Source organism: Rhipicephalus microplus, chromosome X (genome assembly GCF_043290135.1).
Source record: "Rhipicephalus microplus isolate Deutch F79 chromosome X, USDA_Rmic, whole genome shotgun sequence".
In the NCBI taxonomy this organism is placed as follows: domain Eukaryota; kingdom Metazoa; phylum Arthropoda; class Arachnida; order Ixodida; family Ixodidae; genus Rhipicephalus; species Rhipicephalus microplus.
In genome coordinates this window covers 205,888,767-205,902,304 of record NC_134710.1, presented here as the reverse complement: position 1 = coordinate 205,902,304, position 13,538 = coordinate 205,888,767, and the positions used below count along the sequence as shown (strand labels likewise).

Sequence of the window (13,538 nt, the reverse complement as noted above, 5' to 3'; positions counted from 1 at the left end):
CCAAATTTGACGCAGTTTGAATGCAACCTGAAGGCAACCTTTCATTTTATCACCAAAAGCTCGCCACCACCAGAATGATTGATGCCGCTGCAGCGGAAAATAGAGAAATTGCATGAGTTCGGGAATAATTCATGGTCCCCGAGTGCTGGTTGAAGCCAGGTTTCTGTCAGTGCGATTATATCCGGTTCACATGTATCAATGGCCGAATCCAATAATAAAGATTAGGGAGCCTACTTTAACAGAACTTGCAAAAACAGCAACAAATGCAATAATATAACAGAAGCATGAACAATCAACCCAGTGGATGGTTCAAATATTCTAAAGACAGCCTTTTTTTTTTTTTTGTACAAAAACTTTCTTAGCTAATAGGCACCAATATATATAATACCTACAAGATAATTACTAAAATTAAACCCCCTTATAAGAGGCATGCTCTCGCCAGCAATTCTTGTCGCTTATACGAGATCTCTGTTACACACAGAGCACCACTAGGGCATTTCCTTATGAACCCGCATTTTACTGTAGGCACACTGGTGTCTCTCATACCCATTTGTCTCTTATATCATCGTCTCTTATAAAAGGGTTCAACTGTATTACATTCAACAAAATTCCTTAACGTACCATTAACCTTAATTACTGTCTCTAGGAGCAAGTCAACAAGCACTCAGAACCTACCCTCTTGCAAGCTTTGCATATCACAAGTTTCTACAAATATTGACACAAAATGTACTATACAATACATTGCTCTTCCAGCAAGCACCTTCTGCATTACACTTTCTCCACTATAGAAACAAATAGAATTACAGTGCATTTTTCTCTCCATTATACTAGTATCATAATTATTCCCAGCAACTTTTTTATTCATAGTACAACTCCTTCAAAAGGGACCCCACAACATTTTTCCAAGTAATAATAGAGTAATCACACAATTGCATTTTACTGCCTCGCAAATCTCTTGCAACGAAACTGTAACAAAGCAGTGTTACGGTTAGTTATTGCATAAATGACAAGTGTGCTAAAAGCTATGCAAAGGGGAGATGGCATACGGCAAGAAATTACACTAACACATATCATAGCCCTGAAAGTTTCACCTTTTTTTTTTTCTGGCTGCCGATTCAAATTCACATGAGCATGGTGCCTGAACATGGCACCACCCCAACGAGGCCATGGCACCTTAAAAACTATAACATACTATCAAGGCACCATATGCACGGCACAGCAGCAACATAAAACTGCTGCGCAAAAGTACGGTCGAGCTACATGAATACTTGATTTGTATTGGCATTGCCTAGCATTAGGCTGACTATACTATCATATTCAAGTTTCACATTTGAAAGTGGTTCTAATTAGTAAAGGGGGGATGTGCCTTTAGGAACCAACTTTCTTGTTTTTGATTGGATCTTGATGAAAGTTGGAACACTGTGAATTGCCTCAAAGTGCTTCCATGAAAATTTCGATGCGATACCACAAAAACTTGATGAGAGACAAATTATTTTTTCATTAAACCTCCTGGAGAAGCTGCAGGTTTTATAAGATGACATAAATAGTTGGTAATTTCGGCACACGCTGCCAAACGTATGCTGAAGTTTGATAAAGCAGCCGAACATATGCTACGTTATCAAAATAATTTTTTTGCAACACTAAATCTTGTAGTTAAGTTTTCCCCAGTAACGCTGAAATCAACAGACTTACATTACAAACAAGAAGCCCGACAAAAAAATTTTTGCAGTAAAATAAAAAAATAAGATTGCAGCCCCCTGAAGCCCAGTTCAAGAAGCATTAAAAAACAAACCGAATCAAAATCTCTGAAGTGGTTGCCAAGATATCTGCTCCATGAGCTGAACATGACAAAAAACATGTATTGTGAAAACTGTGTTTAAAATTTCACCTTCTGTTTACGTCTCTAGAACACATAAAAATTTTGATATTTGGTTTGTCTTGAGATATTTGACTTCTTGGACATGTGGCCTCTGCCCAGTGTGCCTCTGCTGTTGCCTGTTTTTTTTTTCATAACCTCCTGTTTTGATCTACAAAGAACAAGTATGGATTTCAAACGAAATTCCCTGTATGAAGAAGTGGTATCATAGGCATGACAAAAAAGAGTGTAATTGAATAAGGCCATATAGTGAAACGATTACATATCTTCCTTGTGTTCAAGCTGTCATTCATGTAATTAAGTATTTCTTGATTATAAATATTCACTGAATAATTTTCATCACATGGCAAAGTTCATTGCATCAGAAAATGGCTTACACCTTATGACAGTCTATGCCTTTTTTCCAAATACGTTTATTAGCAGGAAACTGGTGGCACAGAAATTTTGTCACAGTTTATTTATTGACGCGACTCGGACAGATAAAAATTCGTAGCCCTGCTTCATACATGTTCTTTTGCCACTCTATCCGTGAAACCCATCATCATAAGGCCGGTAGCAGAAACACTAATTTACAAGGCTTTCATTGTTTCAGAACACTCATAGATGCTCGCGGCATTACCAAACACGACTCCAAGCACATTTAAATCGCATCACTAGAACTTATTGACAGCACTCCATATGACCGTAAAGTGTGCGGCCGCAGAGATGGTGCGGCTGGCACGTGGTGCACTTGGCAGCATTGTTCAGTGACGATGCACGAAACGTATAGCTACTGACGAAAAATCGGCGCATATTGCGCTTGGTGTCGTATTTTCGAGTGCCAAAGCACGACACTGCTATTATAGCTGCTGTTCAGAGCAATCCTTGGCAGTGAGGGTGGGGCGGGGGTCTGACGAGCTCGACTGTGGGGTCTGCTGCTGATGCGCAGGTGGCCCGTAGGCGGTTACGAGGAGGCAGTGAATTATGTGCTTCATTGCTTGCGAAGACCCCTAGATCACAACAAATTCTCTAGATTTTATTTCTAATGTGATTATTCAGGCTAGTTGACTCTTAACAGATAGTGCGCTCTGTGGCTAAGTTCTTCAAAATCTTTTTAAAAGTGAAAATGACTATTAACCCTCTTTCAAGGTCTTTTTTCTACACGAACTGAGGAGTTACATATAAAGCGCTTGCAAATGGCATTGTGTCAACGAGACAGATCTGCATGTTAAATTCACTTTGAAGATGCATCGAACACATTCGGGTCAACTGCAAGTCTGTAGCGCCTTCCTTGTACTTGTAGCTTGACAGCTCGTGGTCTAGTCATAATTTACCACAGTTGCAATCACAGTTGTAACATTTTCATTGAACATAAGTGGGCGCTCTATTACTTGCTGATAGTTACGCCTTTCCTCTGTACTTCGATCAGCTCCCTGTTTGTCACTTTCTTGCTTTCACGACGGAAGGACTGGAACAGCCTTCTTGTCCGTTTTCATCACGCTGTTTCCGCAATACTGAACCCGTACTACCTTACCAAATCTTCAGCCCTACTTTCTCTCTGTTCTATAATATTCCAGGCCATTTCACACGAGACATTGCTTGGTGAAGGCACGCAGTGAGTGTAATCTTGGCAGGTGTTTATGAGCCCTACAATATTTATCTTAATTGTTTCATAGTGCAGCAATCACTCGGGGAGCTCATGCTATGTGCACGCTTAACTCTGACCCCGACAGAGTAATTTTCGCCAGTATTCAAACTATATCATTCTCACATTACAAAACAGCTATTTCCTTCACATGGTCTATCAGAACACGAAGAGTATATTAAATAAAACAGATTTGGGTGCACGTGAAAGAACCCCAGGTGGTCAAAATTTCCGGAGCCCTCCACTACGGCGTCTCTCATAATCATATGGTGGTTTTGGGATGTTAAAACCCACAAATCAATATTAAATAAAAAGAAAATTAGCCTTAATTATCATTGTTTACAGCCTTTCTAGTGGAAAGAGCATGATCACTTACTAAAAGGCTTTTAATCAGGCTGTGTATTGTGACATTCCCAGATAATTAAAAATCCCTAGATTCAAGTAAAAAAAAAAGACGTATCCTTAAAAAATGTTTAAAAATCACTAAGGTTGGCATCGCTGCATCTCCCGGTGCGAGCATCGGGCCACTGGCGAGGCGAGCTGAGGAAATATGGCGGACACGGCCAATTGGAGGCCTACCAACGTTCCTCAACTATTTGCTTTTTGCATTTCTTTATGAATGGAGAAGCCAGCTGATGAGGCAATTTGAACACGAAGAAATGCTCATTCTGATGATACCAAAAAGCTGGCTCCCAACCACGCCATTGCGAAGCTATAATTTTTTGAAAATCGCTGTTTTCTCACAATTTTTAGAATAATTTTTGCCACCTAGGAGAACAAAAATTTTTGAAGTACTTCTGCACGGTTTTCAAATTAGATATTTTGGGATCAGATAGAAAAATAGTTCGAGAAAATGTAAACTTGATTTTCAAAAAATAGATTTTTTTTTGCCATTTTTCACGATCCAAATGTCCCCCCTCCCAAGAGATGCCTGCAAACATCCAGCTTGGGAGGGGCATAGAAGAGAGCTAGCCCCCACTGGCAAGGATATTGATGGTATTGGGGACAGCAATATGCATTGGTAAGTATACTAGTATATCAAGGGCTCAGTTTCAAGCGGCTGATTCAGGCACACAGCGTTTGAAAACGTACATGTGTAGTACACAGGGCGACACCTCACACGGATGTAGGAGAAATTGAAATATTAAGCAGATGACAGTCGGTCGAGACCACAAGTGTGAAGATTTAAGTACTTTTTTCTTGGTTGCAAGGACGAAGGCATACATATGTGGAGTACTCTCTCATTCAACGAAACCTGAAGGGACGAAGAAAATATGTTTCATTTAACAGGAATCCTGTTTTTTGAAAGATGAACAGTGATACAAGTATGAAACCAATTATATCAAAGGCAGTTGTTCCATTTAAGCAGCAGTTCCATTTACCATATTTTCGTTTACTAAGGGTCTACTGGGTTTGACATTTATAGCACTTGCAGTGGTGATCCAGCCACTTCAACTTTTGGAGCAATTTTTGGAGCAGAGAAAATGCTCTTTTGGAGCACCTTTGTATCGGCACTTGATATTGGAGCAGCAATTGTAGCAGCAACTTATTTTACAAAAATACATCTCTCATTATTGCTGAAACTAAAGCTGTGATAGCAACCACAGTTCTATAAAACCGTATTTGTCTCAATTCTCAATTATTAATTAGAGTGTCACGTGCATGCCGATTCTAAAAGCCACCAAGAAATGGACCAGTCCATCAGATTTAATGCACTACTGAAAATGAAGGTAGTGCAGGTGTAGCATTAGTTTATTAAAGTACACTAAAAGCTACGACGAAAATTCCCAGAAACCGAACTGTAAGGAGAGTTTTGAACTTTCATTTATTTACAGAAGAAAGATGTGCATGTTGCAGCATTTACGTCCTCTTGCTCACCTTCTTGCTTAGTTCTTCCAGCTGTGAGAGAGTTTGGCTCAAAGCGGAGTTGCCTTCAGCTAATAAAGTTTGCCCAGCTTCAACTTGTTCCAGGCTCTTAGAACGCAGACCAGAAGAAATTATGTCTTCTGCTCGTTTCAGCAATGCCCTACTTGAGGTGACCTTTTCTTCCAAGTTCTTACGAAGTCGCTTTTCGTCGACATCAGCACCAGTGTCTTGGTCTCCAAGCCTTTTCCTGCTTTCTGACTGCTGTGCACTTGCAGTTCTCTCTGTGTATCGGGCTCTAGATCTCCGTACACTTTGCAGAAGCTCTGTAGACAAGGGAACTTTAGTGGCATCTCCATCATACCTGCGGAGGTATGTCTTTGTCTGGCGCAACCCGTTAATGCTTGCAATGCATAATGAGTAGCGGTTCTCATAAAAGCGCTTATTTTCGCTAAATCCTCGTTCGCAGTCTGCGTTGCCATGTGGCAGGCACAGCAGACACTTGACAAGCCTCGACAATAATGGATACTTTGGTTGACTTCCAGGAGACTTCAGTTCAAATATTTTGCCCCAACGAACATCAATTCTTTCACCTCCAAGTGCCAGGAGGTCACTGTTTGAGTCACACTTTAACATATGCCACTCATCGATGGCTGAGGAAACTTCTTCATGTTTGATTACCTGTGGAAGCTGAGACACAAGGTACTTCAGTGCTCGCACTTCCGATTCAACATTTGTTGATTGCCAATTGAGGAGGCTAGCAGATTGAAGAACTCTATTTTCGAGTGGAAGCTTCTGAAGAAGATCCTTGGCACAGGCCAAGTAAAAAGCACGTGCTCCAAGATGAAACCGCTTCTTCTCACTAAAGTCCCACTCAAGCATTGATTTTTCAGTATCTGTACCAACTTCCGGCCTTGATTTCCAAAGGGATGCATCCATCACATCTAGCCTTTTCAGTTGTTCAGCGCTCTTGTCTGCAAAGGCTTCATGACGAAGAAACCGACTGAGGACTCATTGGACTAGAACAATAAGTTCAACGTGAAGTATGTGCAAGAGCAGCTCTTGCTTTTGGAAGAGCAGCTGAAATCCACTGAAAAGCTGCGCACAGTTCGAACAACACTTTGGCCAAAAGTTGTTTCTCAGAAAATGCCGACACAAGCTTGTTGTGTAGGCTTTGGGTGTCAGGTCGTTGACGAGATGAATTGCCCTTAAAAAAATAGGTGCGAAGCGCTTCAAACTGTTCCTCAACTCGGCAAAGTGAGTGTTGTAGCGTCAGCCAGCGATTAGAAACGTGGCGCAGAAATACATGACAAGAGATTCCCAAAGTATCCTGGCATTCTCTGAGTGCTTCAGAGCGGACAGCACCTTTGAAGTAGTAGTAAATATTTCTCACTACTTCTTCTACATCTAAGCCAAATGCATCCAGGCCTCTGCCAAATGCATTATGAACCTTATGAAGATTGCAGTTGCCAATATCAATCAAACTTGGTGCCACATGCTTCTGAAGCTTGTTTCTTACGCTCTTCATAACATTAGGGCCATCACTGAAAAAGCAAACAAGTCCTTGCTTTGGAAGATCTGCTATTGCTTCTTCTATGCAGCCAACAATTATTTCAGCGGTTGCACGCCCAAGATCAAATGACTGGACATGTTCAACAACAACTTCCTGTTGGCTGCTGGAAAAATAGCGTACCAGCACATCTAGTTGCTGCACCCTTAGCTCTGGCTTTGGCGTCTCATCAATCATAATGGAAAAATAGACATTTGGCTGGCACAGCTCAGTCACCACTTGTCCTTTAAAGTAGGGACCCAGTCCATCTGATACAATGCGGGCCAACTTTATTCTGCCGCAACTAAACTTTTTGGCAATGTCACTGTCGGGGAACATGCAGTGATAAATCGAAGTTGCCGTGTCTCCCCATGAAAAAAGGAATTCCCTTGGCCACAACAGACAAAGCAAAAGTAGTTTCTGCCTTGCTGACTTGGTGCTCAAGTGATGTATTAGCAGACCCGTTGGAGAAGTCCAGTGTGCCTTGCACCAATTTGGGTGGAAGAAGATTCCCGTCCTTGTCTCTGTGTCTAGCAGCTGCATCAATATGTTTCTTCATCCCAGCATGACGCTTCACTGCTGCCGCTCCATGCTGTGCGCAAGAAATGGTGCAGTTGCAAAGAATACAAAATGCATCTGTATTTCGGGTTCCACTCTTGCACCACCGACTGATCGGATCATTATTGGAGTCCACCTCGTGGAGTACAGAGGCGTTGAACTTGGTGTTGCGATCTGAAAACATGAGCGAAACGAACTTTGTGACAATAAACTTTCCCAAGTGTTTTTTTCAGAGCGTGAATATAGGTAAAAGCAACAGGGTAGACAGAAAGAGCACTGACTTCTAACTTTATATCACAGAGTGGCAAGAATATATATGCCCAAAAAAGAATGATTAAAAACATGACAAAATACAAGCCTAGTCAATGCGTCAGTATAAAAAACTTGCAAATGTGACTACGCACCAACTAGCCCAAGGTTCCACTCTTGTAAATTTTCCCACGACAAAGGCACGCTAGTAAAAAGAGCACGTAACTACTAGATTTATTTTTAGGGTAGCCCGTAACATAATGCCAACCTTACTTCATTGGAAGATCTAAATACCAACTCTAAGGCGCCAACACCAAATATTTGCGCAAGCATTTTGGGTACAGCCTCGACAAATGGCGCGAATCGGGATGCCAGTTGTCTGTCGACCATTCACACCTAAAACTCGCGACCAACTTACAGGAAGTTGCCATGCGGATGACGCGTGGGTCTGACGGCCGCAGACAAACGCATTGCCCCAGCCGGCAAGGCGGCATAAGGCGCTAATGTATGTTGGAGGTTTGCTTCCTTCCGGCGCGGCGCGCGATGACCAGAGCAGAAATCGACAGCAATGTTTTCCTTAAATTAAATATTTAAAAAAGCTGATTGGGAACGGCACGTCACGAATAGCGGATTCCCAACGATCGGCGGCCGCTAATGCGGTAACATTACGGTGCTTATTGACTTGCTTGTGTTGACATGGTCGACGCTCAATCACTCTTTTCCAACTATTCTACAAGCAGCTCGCACGGTGGGGCGCCCGATCCGTGACGCGCCGGCAGCACATACGGCCCATCTAGCGATCTGCTAACGTCAACAAAAGCGACCCGCCTGCAGAAATTCGTAGTGTATTCCGCGTCACTCGCTCGTTCGTTTCGCACTATTATATGTTCCGAACGATAGCATGTAGGAGGTGTAACTGCTGCATGCCGTACGAGCGATTGCGCGTTTCAAATGCGGATATTCCGCACCACGAAACAAGGCACGGCGCACCTTCCTAAGCCTATGTACAGCACTCGGACACTCCGAACACAAAAACCATCAGTAGCGAGAAATCGGAAGAACTATAGGCAAGTTGCAACTTCTGTACTGATTCAATAGCAAAGTGCGGCCGGTAATAAATGCCAGCAGCGCTACGCGATCGTCTAAGCATTCACTAAAGTATTTCACGAGCGCTATTAAGAAATGCCACAAAATTTAAAAAGAAAGCGACTTACTTTTGTCCATTTTAACAGCGGGGGGACAACAAACATTCGCTGACTGGTTGTTCACAAGCACATGGCGCACATGCAACGACACGAGGTGCTGTGCATGAGCGCGAAAACCTACAGAAAACACCCGAACGACACCGACGAATACCAAAGCTGCAAAGCACATGGTAAACAATGGCCAACCTAGAAAAAAATTCACTTGTTGCCAACTGCAAAATGAACATCCGCTAAAGTCAAGTTCTTTCGTGCAATTTGGCGCATTTGGCGCAAACAAAACAACACTTGCGCAGTAAGGCGCAGGAAGGTGTAATTGTAGCTAATTGGCGCAAATGGCGCAGCTGGATCACTACTGCACTTGTAACCAACAAGAGAAAAATTACTGAGGACGTTATATGATAATGAAATCAGCCAATGGTCACTACAGTCTTCCCCGCCTGCTGCAATAAACTAGGTCTTGCCTATTGTCTGCCAAGAGGGGAAGCAGCAATTTTTTACTGCTGTAATTCTCCTGCTATGTACAATGCAATAATATTAGGCTCATATGTTTAAAAGAGCCTTTGACAACAGATAAGCAACATTCTCAATGTTCAGAAAGTGATGCAGAGCCCTTTGAACATGGTGTCATTGCTCTGAATGTTGAAGAAACACTTTGGCTTCACATTGCTGAGAATTGGGAGCTCAGCACTGCTCTGCCCCTTTTTTGCCAATTTGATTTCATCTTGGCAACCTACTAATTATCGCTTTTCTGAGAGCAATTAACTAAGCTTCTTTTACATGATGCACAATACCTATGTCTCCATATGCAGTTACAGCTGTTATTGCTTACATGCAACACTTTATTGACTTGGTGGAATTGCAATAAGCTGAAGAGGTAATTTTCAACACCAAAAATAAAAAATAAAAACAATAGTAAATGAAAAAATAGTAGGTGGTAAACATTCACATTATGCTATTAAATTAAAAAAAAAACAAAGAACAAGAAGACTTACATCTGCATGCGCCTCTGCTGATGCATGGCCATGCTGTTGCCTTTGATGCTGAAAACGTGGACCTCTTCGTACATAAACATTGCCTGTATAGAGAAATAACATTTTTTGGGAAAATTAAGTGGCTGAAGAAAAAATCACCTAATGGTTGACAAAATAAATATGCTCACTAACTGCTTTTTCGCTAAAAGACATTTGCAGTAAGGACACACACTACACAGCACAACCTTAATCTGAAGAAAAATACTGTGGTGTGTTTGACCAAACACTGCGAAACACGAATGTGTGGACCATGTTTCAGTCTTGCCAGAAACATTAATCCAAGTGCATGCTTACAGGAGGAAAGGTGTGTGCATATGTGTGTGTGCATGTGAAAAAGAAACTCTAGATCTACAAGCGATACATTTTCGTTATTTCAATCAGACAAGATTGCTACCCCCCTGGTCATCTCAAGCATTGAAATTAGCTTGCACTTATGAGTCTAGTAGAGGTTTTGCACCATCAACAAGTCGGAAGTGTGTCATTGTTATCGTCAATGCTTCTCCATATTTTGTGTTTTCAGTGATCCCACTGGGGACTGCCGATTTGAAGCAATTTTTGTAAAAGTTAAATTTTAGTTTTGGAGCCCTTTGGAGCAGTAAAATATTAGTTTTGGAGCAACTTGAGCACTAAAATTTTACTTTTGGAGCATTTCGGAGCAGGTAATCTTGCAATTAAGAGCATTTTGGAGCAGGTAATCTTGCTATTAGAAGCATTTTACAGCAGTAAAAATTTAGTTTTGGAGCAGGCAATCTTACTATTAGGAGCACTTCGGCATAGGTATACAGTCAAACCTCATTATAACAAAGATGAAGGAGTCATAATTACTTCGTTAAAACCATTAGTTCATTATAGCCATTATCCATTTCTACAGCAAGAGAGAATGTACTCACTACCGAATATCACAGCAGCTCACCGCATAGAGAAGAACGGCCATTGGAAGGCCAAAAACTAGCAAAATAACAAAGAACAATGCACCTTTACTTCCACCAAGTTTGGCACACCAGATGGAAGATTACTTCGAAGAAAGTAGTTCATAACAGATTTTTACCGACTCTTCCTCACGTGGATGACTGCTTTTTAAGCTCCAGCAGCTGTTTCGAGTCCGTCACATCCAGTGCTTGTGCGGGTGTTGGTACGTAGGGTTCGCTAACACTAGGCTCAGGGGTGTCAACATATTTGTCACTGTCGTCATGCACCCCCATCGCCGCGCGCACCATTTCCGCATCTGACAACTCTTTCGTTCTCACCGCGTCAGCATCAGCACCGACGTACATGCAGAAAGTTATGCACAACGACGGCGTCAAGGAGAGCATCCCACGATGTCTGGGCGTAGTCGCCCGCGGCACCCTCACTGGCAACATCGTTGAAATTTTCTACTACTTTTTCTTTCTCAACACAGGACTCAACGGCTTTCAACATTGCCGACTTCTGCTCGATTGTTATATTTTTGCGCTTACATTTGCTGCTGCTATTGTCCATCTCGTGTCAGGCGGCGAAGCTAATAAAGGTGGTTTTGCTGTTCCACAGCGAACGACAAGGAACATAGCAACAGAACAGCTACCACTTACATAGCCGCAATCTTCGCTGTCCCATTGCAGAGCTGAAGGGGAAGAAGAGGTCAGATGCGCGGGCGGGTCAATGAGTTCTACAAGAGAAGGGAAGCCGGCTGACGCACGCGCTGGCGCAAGTTACTGCACGAGCAAGTCCATTAGTTCCCGAGGAAAGGGGAGGCAGGGAGACACACCCACGCGCGTGTTGGCAGACGGCTCCCAACGAGCGCAAGGCGCGAGTTATGAATAATTGCAGCCGTGATGATGCGTAAACCATCCCGCGCTATGAGATATTGAATTGACGTATACCAAAATGATCAGTAAATGCTCGTTTTGGACAAAGGATGGTTCTTCATACCGATTGAGAAAAAATTTTCACTACGTTAAAATGAAATTTTAAATATATGGGTGTCTATGAAAATTTCGGGGGGAATTACAATTATGAAAATTTCGGGGGGAATTACAATTGCTTTGTTATATCTATTAGTTTGTCATATCCCGCTTCATTTTAACGAGGTTCTACTTAACACGAAGCGGCGCGAGAAACGAACATGGGCTTTACCGCTGCTCGACAGCGGTACTCCTAGCATAAAATCAAGTGCACACACCTGCAAACTTGATTCGATCCAGCGCGTCGAATCAAGTGCACGCGTGTGCACTTGATTCGACGCCCTGGATATCGTCGTATGAGATTCTCACATCAATGGCAGCGTGATGTCCTTGGAACGCGAAAATGTGGTTATCAAACCAGTACTTGAGGCCTTTTGTAGTTTGTAGCCCTTTTATTTTACAAAATAAACAATTGATTGATTGATTGATTGATATATGGGGTTTCATGTCCCAAAACCACCATATGATTATGAGAGATGCCGTAATGGAGGGCCCCGGAACTTTCGACCACCTGGGGTTCTTAACGTGCACCCAAATCTGAGTACACGGGCCTACAATATTTCCGCCTCCATCAGAAATGCAGCCGCCGCAGCCGGGATTCGATCCCGCGACCTGCGGATCAGCAGCCGAGTACCTTAGCCACTAGACCACCACGGCGGGGCACAAAATAAACAATATTTAGTGCTTGATGCATGTTGGTTTTGTTCCTAGGTGTAATACCATATTTACTCGTGTAATGAGTGCACTCACATAATATATGCACCCCCACTTCAGTCATCAAAATTTGAATTTTTTGCCCTGCATAATGAACGAACCCCCTACATTCATCTCCTGCAGTCTCAGCGCACTCACATAATAAATGCACCCCAACTTCAGTCATCAAAAGTTGGATTTTTTGCCCTGCAAAATGAACGAACCCCGCACATTCATCTCCTGCAGTCCCACTAATCAACACCTGGTGCCTACTTACTCTTTGAATCTCTTCCGTTTTTTAATTATTATGCCGACTCCCCTTGGCTACCTCGACTCACTCTCTCTCCCCCCCTTCGCCCACTGTTGCATGCTGTATTGTTTTTATTTCTATCTGTGCGCGGCTCGTCCCCCATCTTCATCTGTGCGCCTTGCGGGGTTCAAGAATGCGAGTGTAGAGACATCGCAGCTCATAAGCACACAGAGAGCGAAGGTCACGAGTCTGCCCGCACGAACTGACGATGGCTTCCTGGAAGTGCAAAACTTGATGTGCATGGTACTTGCGAGCCATAATGACAGGATTTGCAGTCACAAAGGGTCATTTGTCACTATTGTGTCTCAGGTTTCTGGAAAACCAGAAAAAGCGCCGCCATATCCACGAAGTGAATGATGATGAGTGGGCGAAGCTCCGGAGGTAAACCATCAATCCTCCGTACATTTTGCCCAATTTTATTTCAACACTCCCCCTAGAGTACGTCGCCGCACTAAATCGAACGATTGCCTTCCACCAATGACACGTGCCATATGTGACATCATTCCAACTTTATAACATCCCGCATCTTTCATCATCAGCTACAAGTACCGCCGTCTAGTTTATAACATCTTGCATCTTTTCATCATCAGCTACCAGTACCGCCATCTAGTGAACGCTACAAGAGGTGGCTACATACAGG

General features: G+C 42.8%; 1 protein-coding gene and 1 pseudogene across 1 annotated transcript in view; both read right to left on the bottom strand.

Moving 5' to 3' along the window:
• LOC119187670 (dnaJ homolog subfamily B member 14) overlaps window positions 1-13,538 on the bottom strand; it is a 72,072-nt gene that overhangs the window by 25,635 nt on the left and 32,899 nt on the right. The window contains exon 5 of the mRNA XM_037435750.2: window positions 9,917-9,999. Coding sequence (XP_037291647.1) covers window positions 9,917-9,999 — 83 coding nt within the window. The remainder of the gene's footprint in view (window positions 1-9,916; window positions 10,000-13,538) is intronic.
• Window positions 5,309-7,784, bottom strand: LOC142775933 (uncharacterized; annotated as a pseudogene).